The sequence below is a fragment of the Chaetura pelagica genome, unplaced genomic scaffold, assembly GCF_000747805.2.
Source record: "Chaetura pelagica isolate M959 unplaced genomic scaffold, ChaPel_1.0 scaffold82, whole genome shotgun sequence".
NCBI lineage: Eukaryota > Metazoa > Chordata > Aves > Apodiformes > Apodidae > Chaetura > Chaetura pelagica.
In genome coordinates, this window is record NW_009952990.1 from 6300922 (window position 1) to 6317739 (window position 16818).

Below are 16818 nucleotides of genomic sequence, written 5' to 3' on the forward strand. Positions count from 1 at the left end.
AAATCAGTAAAAATAAAAATTGGCTTCATCCTGGCTCAAACCAGGACATTAGGATATTGTGGATTGACTTATGATTCTTAATGCTCATTTTGTCTGGCTATGTATAAGAGGTTTCCCACTAAGCTAGGAAGAAGATGCCTGAGATATGATCCATCTAGCATGAGGAACAGGCAAACAGTTGATGGCTCAGAAAATAGACTACATGCTTTTTCTTTTGATGATCCTGATTTCCCAGAAAAAAACCCCAACAATCAGTGTATGCAATATCTTTGATGGTGTACCTTCAGTGAAGATGAGCTGCTCTAGAAGACAGAAGTTCTAAAGACAGTGGCAGGTTGTCCCACAGAATGGCTGTTGGAAGCACTTGCATAGGGGGATTCCTGCTATTTCCCTGAGTTGGTGGTTTCTATAGATTTTGTGACTTTTGTGGTATGAGGAAATGATACCTAGTCAGTCTGCTGTGTTGTAGAAAAGTATGCATAACACGTGCAATCATGTTTTAAATGATCTGTGATGTACCAGTCTATTAAAAATTAAACAAGTATAATGTGCCAAAATTGTGCAGTGTTTTTCCTCACAGGAATTTGTGAAAATATCTCAATGAAGCTGAGTATTATGTTTGCAGTTTAATATATTAAAGTAGTTACATACTTGCACCAATATTTTTGTCCAGAGGACTACTGGCAGCAGGTGGGAATCTTTTTCAAACAAGAGGGAAATAAAGACTGATTTGTTTTTGTTTTCCCTCCTCTGCAGCTCTAATCAGATACATTCGGCCAGTTTTTGTATCTCGGTCAGACCAGGATTCTCGCAAGAAAACTGTTGAAGAGATAAAGAAGCGTGCTCAGTCTGATGGTAAATGGCCACAGGTACTGTATGTGTGACAGATGGCATTGGATATGCAGTTTACTTTTTTTCCTTGTGAGTTGCTTTAGATGTTTTGTGGGGGGTGTGATTTTTCCCTGCTTCTTTCTAGGAAATATAATGTAAGATACTTATCTGTACAAAACATTAGCTTTTCATTGCAGTGTGTTTCAAGGGGAGATGGGTAAGTACACAGGAAATCATCTCTGTGATACTAGATGTACAGATGGCAGCAGGTTTAGAAAGTCCTTTAAGAATACAATAATCCAGTCTTCAACAGAATACCTGGGGGAGTATTGTGTGTTCTTGCACTTCTCAAGATTTTGGCAATGTCATTGTTGAAGATGCAATTCTGGCCAAGACAGTCCAAGCAATTCAGATGTTCCAATAAACAGAGTACACCTCTCTTAGACCACGTGGTGAAAACATTGCTAAAATAAGTGGCTCAGGGTTTATTCTGTATGTGAGATTTGGCTATTTAAAATGTCCCCTGGAAGAGAGTAATGGGAACGAAGAAGGGTTGACTACCTAAGGTCTCAGTTTCCTAGAAGCATGTGATTATTTTGAAAATTAGAAGCGATCTTGTGCATGTTTGATACTAAGATGCACTATGTCTGCCTTGGCATTATGTGGTTATTTCTGCAGACTGGACTACAGAAACTGAAACAATGTGACAGATAGGAGATACAATGCTTTCATAACATGACTTTCATCAGTAGATTCCAAAGTACTTTGAAAGTAATTATTCAAGAAGCTGAGTTGCAAAGCTGGAGTGATTTCCAGAATATCTAGAAAGGGAGTGGGTAATAAAACTAGTAATATTAATTTTAGTCCATCGCTTTGTCCCATTATGATATGTATTTATTTCCATTGCATTTCTTGTTTCTGTAACGCAACAAAAATTAAGCAGCTCTTGGTGTTTTGCTGTGTGAAACATACTTTATTTTTAGAATTTAACCTCTTCCTCTGAGTTCGGTTCAACTTGAGTATTTTTTACTTTGGTAGAATTCTGCTTAGATATTTTCAGCATCAGTTGTTCTGACTTCTCTGCACATGTCAAACAGTAAGTGCAAAAAGAAAATAAGTCTTCCTTTTCTTAGCCTGTAAGCAGGTAGCTTGGGAGCAGGATTTTTAGTTTGATGCAAAATAAAAGTTATATTTTTACCAACACCAAAACCTTTTGTGAAAGTTCACTTGCACTCAGAAGTGTTTCTGGTCACTGTCAGTGTTCCAGTTGAATATAATTATTATTGGAGGTCAAGAAAGAGGAAAATTCACAGGTAAAGAAAAGTATTTTTACTATTAAGACAGAACTTCACTTGACTTTGAGCACTATTTTTTCACTGTAACAGAACTGTTTTTCCCTGAGAACCATTTTACTGTAATCCGTTAGTTAGCTTTGAAAACGTGTTTATAAATAAATCCGCATTGAAATAGTTCTGAAAAGTCAACTGTGTTGTTTGGTTTTTTTTACTTCAAGATAATGATATTCCCAGAGGGCACTTGTACAAACCGATCCTGTCTAATTACATTCAAGCCTGGTAGGTATGATGCTTATTTCTCTGTTCTCTACAGAATGTTCTTGTATCTTCATTTTCTGAAATACCATTGGCATTGTAATTTGCTTTCTGTTGCAGAAGCTGAGTTAAAAATCTTGCAGTAGGGTGGAATTGGAATAGAAATTTTCAGATGAGACGAGGATTGTAGTTCCACTGTTGAACAAAACAATTTAGATACCTCAGATTTTTTTTTTCTTAGGTTCTATGATGCGTATGAGCTGGAGAACTGATGTTTCTTAGTGGATTTTTGTTTGCTGTCATTTTTTACAATATTTTTTTTACATAAGATCCACATTCTAAGCTCTTTTCAGTTAGTATCACCCTTTTTAGCTTACCAGTTTAGTAGAGGGTATAACAATGAACATTGTTGCAGCTGTAAGCTCTAGTTACAACAGGGAGAAATGCCAATACTGCAGTTGAACCACCAATGTTTAGTGTAAGCTTGCCTTTATGATGTACATAGCAAGATGGTGAATGAGAAGGCTGCAGTGAGCAAGACAGTTGTGGATGTGTTTTTCCATTCTTCCTAGATCTCTGCCTGGCTCATTGTGGTCTGTTTTTACTGTGCATATTACATATTTTCTCTTGCTAACAACTTGCTATTAGAAAATCATGTAATGATTATGAGTCAGCATTGTGATTCCTTGCACTGATTCATTTGGCTGAAGGAATCACAATATTGTCTCCTGAACAAACATTCACAAAAGCTTTTCTTCTGCCTCTTTCAACTCTTACCTTTTTAGATGAATGAATGATGGATAGGAGAATATCTGCTTCTTCTGCTCTTTACTCTCCCTCTCTCTCCACCTACATTCTGGCCATGCTTTGAAAACCAGCCTGATTTCCTGCCCTCCCTCTGTGCTGTAGACATTCCAGGCACCATATACTTTCTGCCTCAAATCACCACTTTGTCTTCCTCTCCTCTGGTGTAGTACATGCTGTTTTGTGCCTCTTGGCTGTCTCACTTTTCCTACAGGAACCTGCTTCTGTATCCATCCAGCTTTCCAGAAATCCTTTGCCTCAAAATTCCTTGCTTACATTAAATTACTTTAGGTCTCTGTGCAAGTAACCACTTTCAAGATGTCTTTCCCCATGCTACTTATGTGGCCTACAGGCCTTGCTCTTACTACACAGTTTTTTGGCTTTGTGTTTGGGCAAGCTAGTCTAGTTTTGTTTAAATGGTGGTGGTGTCATCTACTACTCAAATTTTTTTTTCATCTTTGGGTTCTTTCAAAGGATACTTAGTTGTTCTTGGAGATTGAATAGAAAGTACCACTGGGCCAAGAACCAAATCTCTGCAAGATCACATTCAGACAACCTTCATTTAGAGGTGTTTATACTTCATTAACAAATACTTCTTTTACATCAGGACAATTATTCTGTAAAGCAAATACAATGCCAAGAATGCAGTATGCTTCTGTTGTTAAGTACTTAATTTTATTTGAAATATTAGACAAATTTGCTGTAAATAACATGGTTTGGTTTAAGCTGTCTTTTGTTTTCATGAGATAGTAATTATACTTACCCAATCTTTGTGCGAGAAACCTAGATTATTAGCAAATGACTCTTACAGATCTCGTGCTACTTATTTATCAGAACTACAATTCTCATACAAAATAGAGATACTTCTGTACAATAGCTGTAGTTCAAATCCTGCGAACTACTAGATTTTCCATGCTACAGAATAGAAGTGACATTAGTTCTGTTATTTCAGTGATGAAAATTTCCTACAAATCAATATTGCTTAGTTAAATGTAGAAAGGTTCTTTTGCATAAGAAAACTTATGCATAACTTTGCATAAGTTCTTAACCAAAAACTACAGTTGACCACATGGAATATAATGACTTAAGTATCTTACACATACTTGCATATTTTCAATCATTTATCAAGCTGAATTTGGTACTAGATTTTTACTTTAGTAAATAACAATTTGTGTAAGTGATAGAGGATAGAGAATATAAGCAAGCATTCTTACATATCTATCTGCAGAAAAGGTGGCTGCATGTCGTCCTTCTCCGATGCTTGCCTTTTAGATTAATTCTGAGGCTACTTTCAGATCTTATTTTTTCACTATCAGCTAATTCCTATGCGTATCAGCCTGTTAATGGTGTTTTCTTTTTCTTTGCATTTTGGTACAGAATAAATTTATTGCAGCAATAGAAAGTAATTTTGTCATGTGCCTTTTAGGAGCATTTATTCCTGGAGTTCCTGTACAGCCAGTGCTTTTACGATATCCAAATCAACTGGTAAGTGCAACTTGCAGTATAGTTGAAAATACAGGGTATTTTCCTCTAAATACATGGGCACTTCTGTAATCTTTTAGGTTAGATAATTAGGTTTAGAAATTCAAAAGCATTAATAAATGCTTTTGGGATAAGTATGTATTATTTAAGCCTCTAGAAATACAAATAGTCTTGAGACAGTTTAAATGTTTCTGCTTTAATTGTGTGACTTCTGTACTGCTCAGAAGGTTATTCAGGTTATTACAGAAAATACTGTACAAATGACAACACAAGTGTCCTTTTGTATCTAGGATCTGTATTTCCATGTGCTCCCTGTTCAGTGTGTGCCAGAGTTTTCCTAATACCAGTTATTGCTGGAAGATGCTTCTGCACCTCCTGCCTAAGTGGGGGACAGTCACAAATTAACACAGCTAGCTAAATGATAATACAATAGTATATTGGGGATCTCAGCACCTTTATAAGGTGTCTTGTTGACCATGTTCTACATTCACGGTGCACTTGGCTAAGGAATGCTAGACACTAGCTAATTTGGAGTAGTCCTTCAAAATCTAATTCTGGCAAAAAGCAAATTATACTGTTTATTTACAATCTCTAAATTAAACGGTGTATACAAATGCTTGTAAAGATATAGGCAAACAAATTAAGACAAAGCTTGCTTTATCTACTTCGAGATCAAGCCTAACAGGAAAGCAGAGAAGAGGCTCTTTTGTTATTGTTCAGTTTACCTAATGTAAATACTTTCCTGTCCTACCACAGCCAGAATCCTGCCTGTCTGCATTCCTTGGTTAGTTAGAGGATGCTTCCTAGTGAATTTTGCTAACATTTTTACCTTGTTACTTTTCATTAATATTAAACTTACTTACAACAACATAAAGCCATCAAATATTAATTTGCAAATATCTTCAAAAACCCATTTTCATATTGAAACTCTTTATTGCCTGTAATGCATAATACAGTGTTTGTAAAGTAATATTAAATGTTCCTAATACTCTATAATTGTGAGCTTTTTACATTGAAGTAAGTAATTATAAATTCTAATTATTTTTTTCATAGTTTTTTTTATATTACTGCAAAACGATAACAAAGCTGTAAATAAATGTTTAGATATCCATCAGAGTTGGCCTGAATCTATGTATAGAACTTGACGTTTTCCTACCGCTTTGATTGCAGTAAAACAGTTTTCAGTGCCTTACTGAGTCATTTAGTCTCCTATGGTCTACTTCCACTGGGCATTAATTGGGGTGGGGGATAATTGCTATTACTGTTTGGTTTTTAGAATAGCTTGGGGATTGCGGAAGAGTTGCAGCAAAGCTAGAATGAGGAGAGGAAGGAGGTGTATGATACGTGAAGGTGAGGTTTATTTTGTTTAGGATACAGCTAAGAGGTAGGAAGTCGGAACAACAGAGTAGGGACAGACATTGTCTGTGGCTTCCTGTTTGTTCTCCTGTTTGACTGCTGCGTATTATAATTTTAGGTTTAGAAAGGAATTTCTCATTGAGATCTTTGCTTTGCCAGTGAATTCCAGATATGCATTGTGTGCAGTCACCCCAGTGGTTTTAGCTTGAACTACCTGTTCTGATCTACCTTCAGAGCTCCGAGTTACACAGTACAGATGAGAACAGTCCTGGACTTGAGTGCACTTGACTGTTTTGGGAGGCTTTTCAAGATCAGAGCCTGGGGTGAACGTAGTTGACATGTGCAGTCTTACATGTTTATTTCCTTGTACTGTAGTCAAGAACTGGGCAAAGTACCACAGTTCTACAGTGGATTGAAACATGTGGCAGAAGTGATGGTGTAAATTCAGTTGTGTTCTAGCAAATCTAGTTCTGGTTGCCATGAAGAACTCTTGCTAGTCAGGTTTGCCTCCTGAATACCTTTCTTCTTCAGACTTGGGATTGTTTGCAGTAGATGATACATCTGGTCTTGTATCTGTTTCTTTAGGAGCAGTATGTTAAGTGTGTTTGCTTCTCATGATGCATGAGCAGAAAGAAATTATAAAGCTTAAAATGAGGTTTAGACCTGAAATTCAAAATTTGCTTTTGTAGTATTTTATCTATTGGATGCTTGACAGCTATTATCTGTATTTTATTTAAAATAAATGCTCTAATGCCTCCATCTGTAGGGTTTTCAGCAATCTTTTGTGATTAATTTTTTACAGTTTTGGTTTTTTTTTTATATATAGCTATTCCTTTGTCTGAATTTTCTGTTAGAGTGCTAGTAGTTAAGAAAGGCCAGATACTGTTTAAATATTACAGGGCCATTTAAAATGTATTTTAATGTCCAAGTGTCTTCCACAGTTTACTGCTCTTTAAAAGACTTGGCAGCTTCTTCTTCTGTATTACTGGGTATTTCCTAGCTACCTAAAAAAGGGCTAAGAACTTCTGCAAAGAGGACACTGGAGTTTCCATTGAGACCTTTTAGTCCTATGTCATCAGTTACACTACCTATAATGTAACAAGTTTGAAATACAACAATTAATTGCAGCTGTCATGCTTTTTTTTTTCTTAGGATACAGTCACATGGACATGGCAAGGGCCAGGAGCGTAAGTCATTTATTTTTCATTGCTTTTATCATGATTGCTTTCCTTCATTGGTTTTTATTTACATGACTTACAAGTGTATGTAGTCAATTTGTAATTGCTGGGTTTTGGCTTGTTCTTTGGCATTAGTTTGTGTCTTTTGTGTGTTATTCCCTAGTTATTGTAATATTCAGAGGAATCCAGTTTTAAACAAGTTACTTCTGTTGCTGTGATTTTGGTGGTTTGCAGAATGGATTTTAAGTTATTATTTTAAATTTTAATTTGTTTTTTTTTATTCAAGTACCTGAAGTAAAATAACTTACTTCTGCTCTATTTATTTTATTGCCTGCGAATATCTGGTGTTTCTGTATAAAATCTGTATGGCTATTGCTTGAAATTGGTCTCATCAACCCACTCAGGGAATTGGCAAAACTATTTCCATTATCTTGCCTGAATATAGCTTTGATTATTTTATTTTTTTTTAGTAAAAATGTTGTTCTAGAGGCTCCTTAGCAATTCCATATAATGTAAAATAATACGTAAAGCTGTTCTTGCTTGTTTTTAAAAAAAGGATGGATTTTTTTTGGTGTTATTTTCATATTGGGGTTGGAGTAGAAGTCCTAGCATGTTTAGATGAATATCAAACAATATATTTTGAACCCTAAGTAAAAGGGATTTGGATTCTATGGCTAATAGTTTGCTGTTAGCCTCATTCTTGGGATCTATTGCTTTGAATATGTCACCTGAGATTGTAAATTTTACTAGTAACAAGGAAACCATTGGGATTAGCCGAGATTCAAGTAATTGAGAATTTTGTCAATTAATTTTGCACCTTCAAATGTGCTGGGAACCAGGTCTAATTAAGCACATGTCTAGATCTGGAGACTTAAGGAAATAATTGATCACCTTTAAAGGTTCAGTTTTTAATTAAATCATCATGTTAAAATAGATGAATCCACGATAGTGTCTTAAAGTAAATAGGCACTGCAGCATTTACTGCATGCAGGGATTTCTATTCTCTCCTTGTGAGCTCCTACCTATTCCCTTGCATTGATACTGTGGTTTGTCTAGCTAAATAACTCAGCAAGAGGGGAGAAAGGTGGTTAGCTTACTTCCAGCTTAGCGTCCTATCTGAGGAGTCAAGAACACACAGAAGGAAGAAAGGGAAAGAGCTTGTAGGTGGGTTGCCTCAGATTCCTTTAATGTGTACGAAACCCTTATTTGGAAGTGCTGACCTCTGCTAATAAAGTTGAGTTAAATTAAAGCTGACTCAGAATCTGATGCAGCATGTGATGTTATGCAAATTCACTGGGTCAGTTTAAATTACAGCGTTACTTAATTAGGATTAATTCTCCTGAGCAATCTAAAATGTATTTTTCATGTCTTAGCAAAAAATACTCTTAAGATTGGTACAGTCTTCACTTCCTTAGCAAATGTCTCTCTTTTTCTGTCATAGCGTTAGCCAAAACTTAATTTGGAAATGTTTCTGTGTCCAGAAGAATTGTTTGTTCTGAATTGATGTAGCCTATAAAATGGATTGAAAACGTGTCACGTGGAAACCTAGGCACTTTCTTCCACTTATGCAAAATAGTGTTATTAGTTTGACAGTACTCAGAGCAGATAACTGACTCTACTTTGAAAAAATAGATTGACTATATCATACAACTTAAATTTTCTCTATATACAGGTTCTATCCTTTTTTAAAATTGATGGCTAGAATTTAAGGATTAGTCTTTGAGGGTTGCAGTGAGTTGGTAGAGAGAAGTTTACTTGTAACTTACTGTTGTTTTTTTTAATGTTCTTGGACAAGGGTGTAGAAACCTGACTTTCAGGTTTCCTTTTAGTGACATACATTTAAAATAAGTTCCACTGTTGTTCTTGTCACTTTGCTTTAATGTGTTCGGAAGGTCAGTAGAAAAGAAGAAAAAGAAAGTGTGTTGCAGCCCTGGATGATTGTATAGTAAAATGAGTAGTGTGTTGCTTCTAGGAACTGCTTTTTATCTACCTAAGAGGATTTTGTCCAGCCTTCCTTTCAGTTATTGACTGTTGTAACTACCTAGATAGTGTATGAAACGTGCCTGCTAACACTATTCCCTAATTTAGATTCGCTAAATCCTTTCCTGGATTTGAATCTTGCTGCTTTTTAAGGTCAAGTTGTTTCCAGTTACCTTGTGTTTTAGGCTACTAAAACACATGTACTGCATTTCATTATCAGACTTCTGAAGTGTAATGAACTTTGATTCCAAACCAAGATAATGATAAAATCTTAGTGGTTGTAATTAATCTTGCCAACTGTATGGTGAACACAGCATTTTCCTGAAGCAGACTCACTCTTTAGACATTACAAATACATCCTATCTTACTGTATGCATTAGTACCTGTATATCATATTACAGTTTGTCTTCCTGCATTTGTATATCATTTAAGATGCAAATATTGGTGTAAATGGCTTCTATTCCACCTTACAGAATGGAATGTACAGAAGTACTCTCAAATTTCTGTTTTGTTTGGGTTTTTTTTTTATCTCAGTATGATCGTGCCTACAAGTAAGAATGTTACTGGAAGACTTTGGAGAATAATGTACTATTGTTTCACTACATGTAAATTTTTTCCTCCATACTTTTCCATTTTTCTTTCCCCTTTTAGGTTAGAAATTCTGTGGCTTACTTTGTGTCAGTTTCACAATTCTGTGGAAATTGAGGTCAGTAAAAAAACCCCAGTGTTTTCTGAGCAGTATCAGGGTATATAATATTGTCCTTAATTCTACAGTAAAAGTTTGTATGCAAACTTTGTATGTATGTATGTAAAAACAAGTTAAAATGCCACCTATCTTTAAGACAGATGACATCTGTATCTGAGAATGTAGCCTAAAAAATAACAAAATATGGTTTTCCACTCGGCTTAAGAGTTTGTTATTAATTAAAATTGAGTAAATAGATTTCTGACTCTGTTTGAAGAGTCTTCCATGAATGAATTTTTTGTCTTTTAATGGCCAGAGCAGTATTCCAGCTAGTATATCAACTGTGCATGTTAGATATACAAGTGTGTGAATGGTGATGTACAGCATAAGGACTGTATTCCATAGAAGAATCATTGTAGGTGTTTTCTTACAGGCCAGATAGGTTATTTAATGTCAGGCTAGCTTTTTTGTTAGGTTACACTGTTCCAAATGTGATATCTGAAAACATAAAGAAAATCTCTAAATATTTTTTAACTTTGTTTTGAGCAAAACAGTATGTGATCCTAAGGCTGAAGTCCATTGTATTAAAAATACAAAAACAATTAAAACCTTTCCTTTTAAATTTCTGTCCTTACGCATTTCACAGAGAGTAGTTAGATTTTTTTTTTTTAATGGAGAAGCACAGTATTTTAAAGGTGTTACATAGGATATTTGGCAGATGTTCTGCAGTTTTTTTGCTCACGTTTTTTTATAATTAAATAGCTGTTTTTCTCTGGCTGCTGGAACTGGTGGCAGGGTAAATTAACAGCATAATGAAAACATTTGCATACACCTTTAGGTTATTATTGTAATATGTAACAAATAGGTTACTATTGCAATGTACAACAAATGCTAATCACAGAATTTATCATTGCTGTGCTCTGTGTTTTCTTACTTATGCTATAAATTATTCTCAAACATAATAAATGTAGGAATTACCAGGCACTGAACAGTTCTATCTGTTGTAGAAATTTGTGGTTTGTATTATCACTTTAGTTCCATGTTTTCAACTATTAAAAATATATATTAAAAAAAATAAATAAAAAGTTCAATGTACTGGCTGGGAAGCAAGTGCCTCATGCAGCGATAAGACACTGGCATGATTTTTATTCCATCTCAGAAACATGATTTTCTGCCCTAGGTAAGTAAAATTAATTCTTTCACACAGAAGTGAACACTGCTGAGCTTTCTTGATTTTTGAGACAGCAGCTGCTAGCAGATGCTGAGTTTCTGTAGCTTATACAGATTTTGCACAAGGACATGTTATGATCTTTAGTCAACAACAACTAAAAAAAAGTGCTAGTGACTTTCTGAAATGCTCCATATTAAAAAAGGAGCTGGAAGAGGGTAGAGGAACAGAACTATTTGCAAGGCTGGTCTCAAGTATGAGGCAGAGTACTTGAGAGCTACTTGTTGAATCTGATTTATAAGGAAGTGCAGCACATTTAGGAACACAGAGGAAAAAATTAGTTGTTCCGTTTTTACTCTGGCCTCCAAAGTTTCTTGGCATTTATTCCTGCTTTATTCCATCAGCACAGGGACGTTGTCAAATAGCAGCATTACTACAGTCACTCAGGGAGATGTGCAACAAAATAACACAACTTCAGATTGTTTTCGATTAAGTGATAGGTAGTAAGGTCTAACAGCCAGCAGTCAGGATCCCAAGTTTAGTCTGGGCTTCTCTGCATATAGTGTATGCTCTGACACACAATACATGTCATCCAGCATGTAGATCGAGAAGAAAATATCTATATAGATATTATAATAGATTACTATAAATGTTGGCCCATCCGTCCATCCTGTGTTTGGAACTGGTATGCAAGCAGTCTTGCAAACAAGAAAGAATATGTGATCATCTGTACATGTAGTTTATTTTGCCTCATGACAGTTTGTTTTGCTAGCCTGTCTGCTTCAATGTTCATACATCCATCACAGTCTGCAGCTGCTGAGAGTTCTTAAGTTGTTAGTGGTGCTGAAATGATCACGCTATTTCTGTCCAGGTAGGCACAGACATGTAGAACACTTCTGAAATCACCTTGTATTCAAACTTGTCCTGTATTTGGATGAATGACTTGACAGCAGCTTGCAACCCAAAGGAATACACAGGGGCTTGGAAGCAGAAGGAACAATTTTTCCATCTCTGTTCGCTTCCCAGTCTTTGTCCTTTTGTATGTTGCATCTCATCAGGCTGGTGTACCTGCTTGTAAACCTAGAAGACAGCAGTTGTATGGTTTTAGTTCTAGTGGTGCATATAGGGAAAACTGTAGCAAAACCCAAAATAAATTAAGATTTGTCCATCATTTAATACCTTTTAGAAACAGATAAATATCCAGTGACAGCGTTTGGGGTACTGCTCATGTAGCCAGTGCTTTTCTTGGCTATCTGGAAAAAGCTGAAAATATAGGATGTAGGAGAAAAGTTTGTGCAAGAATATGCTAATAATTCTAAATGATTTTAAAAATCCTGGTCCCACTTATGAAACGAAGATAAAACTCTACTTGGGCTTCATAAGGTATGAAATGAGCGAAGTTATTATTACATGTATTTTTAGAGGTATGATGAAGTATGAGTTTAATACTTAATTTTGTATAGGACTTTTGTTAATAGAATTTTGCAAGAAGCAACAAACTATACATTTTTCACCATATTGCTGTAAAAGAAGTTGTTTAAAATGTTCAGTGTTCTTGGTATAATTCAGTTCTCTGTATGCAGTTTCTACCTGTGTATACTCCTTCAGAAGAAGAAAGAAAAAATCCAGTATTATATGCCAATAACGTCAGACGTATAATGGCAGAGTAAGTATGTTGTAATGTGGAATTAAAATGTGTGATTTTTAATTTGAGGATCATAAAAATGTAATAAAATCAAATCAAAGTAGTTACATGCTGACAAAGAAACTTATAGTCTGCAGTAGTGTATACAAAACATTTTATATAGCAGTTGCCTTTCCCTTTCTGAGGAGAACAGGGAGCCACAGGTAGAGCAGGAACTGCTTGATAGTTTGGTCAATTTTTTTAACTTGTCTTCATGTCATAAGCCAGTTCTGCTTGCTGCTGTGGATGTTTAGATTTCTGGGGAGAAAGGTATAGTTGAATTTTATGAAAGTTAATGTAATTTAATTTTTTGGCTACTAAGGTTGCATTTTAAGCTATGACTTTTTCAATAAGGTTAAAAATAATTTTATGTATTCATTGTTAGCCTGTGGTAGTTCAAATAGTAAAGCACAGGAATGCTACTTATGTTGGAAATAGAGCACTGATACAATACAAGCTAATTGAAGTTTAATGTTAATGTGATGACAATTAAAATACTTGTCTATAATATAAAATAAAGCCAATGTTGAGTATGTAGACCTTCATTCTCTTTTGTTGTATTTTTTGACCTCTCTTGTTCATTCTTTTTCTGTTCTTTCAGTAAATCTTCTGTTAGTCAGTAGGTACTCTTTTCATTATTTACAGAGAACCCTCGGGTCTATGATTGTTAATATGTCCTGAAGGATTTATGTATCTTTCCAATCCTAGTTTTGAAAGAACTTCTGACTTTGAGTAGAAGGCTGGCTGAACTCTGCTCCAATTAGATGATAAGGACTGTGTGGTATAAGGATAAATGTTGAAAGCCTACTGAAGTTTATGACTGGCATGTTTTAAACCTTCTCTATGTGTGTGTAGGAGGAGAGACATGATTTCCCTTGTCCTTTTGTTTCTCCCTTCCACCTCAGAAGAACTGGGCATTTGGGTGACAGAAGTGGGTGCAAGTGTAGAGGAAAGGCTGTCAGAAGGGGGGCTAGCAAATGTGGCTTGTTTTTAGAGGAACTGTTGATGCGAAAGGAAAATCAATGTTTTGATATCAAAGTTCTGAAGTTAAAATGCAACTTGGAATAAAACAGAGTGCTGATTCCTGGATATAATAATGGATTACTGTTGATGAGTTAAAATAACATAAATGTAGCCAAAATTTACTTATTTCTCACCACTTCCAGCTGCTTACTTGTAGTGACAATTCTCCAGACTCCCAGGTCATTCACATGACTTTTGGTACAGAAGGTATCAGCTCAGAGTCAGTCTCTCTGGAGGTCTAGCAGTTACAGCCTTGTGCCACCATTGGACTCTGCATTGCTGAATAAATTACTGCTTCATCTAGATTTTGTCTCTTTTTCTTGAAGATTAAATCAGTGTCAGTATACCATTTTGATGTCAAGAGGTCACTTCAGGTTCTGTTTAGATGTCTGCTTTCCTTTTCCTCCCCATCTGGAAGCCAACTCTGGAAGGATAATCTAATCTAATCCTATTGGATATTTTACAGCAGCAGAGGTGGCAGTCCCAGATAGCAATGTATTTGTGAGTCTAGAACCAGTGTTGCAGCAAAACCTTGTGTCTTTCCCCTGATTTTAAGGCGAGTTGATAGAACTTGTGGAGTGCAACAATAGACAGGACTTCCACTCCTGAAATCTGTTTGTCTTCACCGTAATCTTGTCTTGTGAACAGCTTCTGTTAAGTGTTGAACAAAGCACCTGAAAGGATGTCTAATTTTTATGCTGCTTCTGTTTGCTGTCTGTGGAGAATTTTTAGTTTAGCCTTTTTTGTTTAGCTTTTCTGTGGGCAGCCACAGATGTGAGTGTTGAGGGGGGAGGTCTCTAGATACTTCTTGGTCAATTATATAGATAATCAGGGAGATGCTGTCATTCAGATTTGCTGCCTTAGGACATTAGTTTCTTGTAACAGCTCCATGTCCTTCTTGTGTTGGGGGCTCCAGAACTGGACACAGTACTTGAGGTGGCGCCTCATGAGAGCAAGACCAAATGTTAGTCATTTGTGAGCCTTATGTTAAAGCCAAATCTTAGTCATTTGCCTAGATGTTGCAATTCAATCTTGTTTTGTGGGAAAATAAGGTGATTAAATGAGTATGAAGAAAAAATGAGTGCTAATAAGCACCATGCTTTCTAACATTTAGTTGCAGCAACAATTAAGGTTAAGCTGATCTTAGTAATTTAAGTTAGTGTGATTTGCAAAAGCACTCTGTTAAGGTAGAAATTTTTTATCTTTAGCTTGTTTCATACTAAATTAAATGCTTATACTAATTCAGTATTATTAGAACGTGAACAAGGTATATTTTTCTCTTCTGAATACGTATTTGACCTTTTGTCACTCCTTGCTAATGTGACCCAAACATCACTGATTTTGCTTGCTTATGGTGGGTATTTGATTGGGTTCCTTTGTGTGAGTTAAATATTTAGACACGAGGGCACATTTTAGAAAATGTTGTAATCTAGTTTGCATTTTTCCAATAACTTTGTTTTTCTTCTCCACTTGCACAAACATTTAAATACATGGTCTTATATTTAGAGTAGATTCTTAAATCAATTAAAGTGCAGTGTGGAACTTGGAACCATCTGTCTTCCTCATGTTTACTTTCCCAGGTTCTTGCCAGGATCACTTTCTCCTTGTTGGAGCATGTCATACTGTTAAAGCAGTAACTCTTATCAGCTTGATATATTAGGATTACATTTTTGCTTTTGAGAAATTAATCCTTGTTTCCAGCATGCTTGTAAGAGCGAAATATACTGCACATAGTTTTGTGTGTCCATTTGACCTTTTGGCATCTTCTACCTAGTGAAAATCAGATTTTTAATTTATTTTTTTTTTGCAGGCTTTGACAGCATCAGAATGTGATCTCTGATACCGTATGTGATACGGTAATGCTAGTTGCTGAGGAATAGCCTTGAGGATGTGGGTTTACAGTAGCTTAACTGGTCTATCTCATGGCTATGGGTTGTGTTTTCAGTGGTCAATTAAATTTAACTTTGGAAAAACTGCTGTGCTTTTGTGCCTATACTGTCTGAAGTTTTATATGTGATTCAGCAAAATCAGTGGTTGGATGCTAAGTACTCAACTTGGAAAATTCAAGAGTTATTTGGTTATTTTTTGTACCATCAAAGGCGTGATAATCAGTATAAGTAGAATTATTGAATTGCTGGACATAACAAGCATCCATTTGTTTAGATTTCAGGTCATATGCCAAAATGGAGATGAGAAATACCTTTTGCACTTGGTTTATTTCCAAGAATGCTGTTAAGTGTGGCAATTAGACAAATGTAGTTACTGAACAGGGTTAACTATGCAGTTTCTTGATAAGTTTATTTTCTCAAGAAAGAAATAATTTTTTTTAAGTTAATAGATATTTTGCAACAGTCTGGTTTGAACCACATTTTTGAATGCTGGCAACAGAAAGATAACCTGCTTCATTTTTCACATCTTGAAGATGCGCGGTACAAGCCTACAAGATCTTACCAGACCTAAAATTACAGGACCAATTTTAACATGAGGAATAAATGTAGCTGTTAGTAGCTTCTTTTTCTGTCTAAAAATTAAAGTTTCATGAGATACTGTACTCTTGAGGAAAGTGGAGGGTTGTTTGGAAGGTCAGTAAAATCATGAGTATTCTGGAAATTAATAGTAAGGCAAGTCTGTTATTTTCCATAGCAGAAGAGATATATATAAAGCACTTTACAGCATATCAGCTAAACATAAATGGGAATATGCTTTAAAACATGTACGAAATCGTGTAATTCAGAACCAGATGCAGAAAATTAATTCATCAGAGCTGATCTATACTGTAAAAAATATGGTTCATCGATGTTTTAAGTCAGACTTGTACTAAATAGTCTCTGGTTTAGGAAGTTCCTGTACAGATGACTATTAGAAGCTGGGGTTATTTATCCACCATGTTTTGTATCTCTTTTTCTTAAACATAGAATCGTAGAGTGGTTTGGGTTGGAAGAGAACGTAAAGGTCATCTAGTTCCATCCTCCCTGCATGGGCAAGGGACACCTCCCACTAGACCAGGTTGCTCAAAGCCCCATCCAGCCTTGCCTTGAACACCTGATAGGCAAGTAAATAACAAAATTTTCTATCCT

At 35.6% G+C, this 16818-nt stretch overlaps 1 protein-coding gene across 1 annotated transcript in view; it reads left to right on the plus strand.

The window, feature by feature from the left end:
• LPCAT1 (lysophosphatidylcholine acyltransferase 1) overlaps window positions 1-16818 on the plus strand; it is a 50077-nt gene that overhangs the window by 12351 nt on the left and 20908 nt on the right. Inside the window, exons 3-8 of the mRNA XM_009996493.1 lie at window positions 757-869; window positions 2345-2405; window positions 4612-4670; window positions 7176-7210; window positions 9833-9887; window positions 12618-12700. Of these exons, the coding sequence (XP_009994795.1) occupies window positions 757-869; window positions 2345-2405; window positions 4612-4670; window positions 7176-7210; window positions 9833-9887; window positions 12618-12700 (406 nt within the window). The remainder of the gene's footprint in view (window positions 1-756; window positions 870-2344; window positions 2406-4611; window positions 4671-7175; window positions 7211-9832; window positions 9888-12617; window positions 12701-16818) is intronic.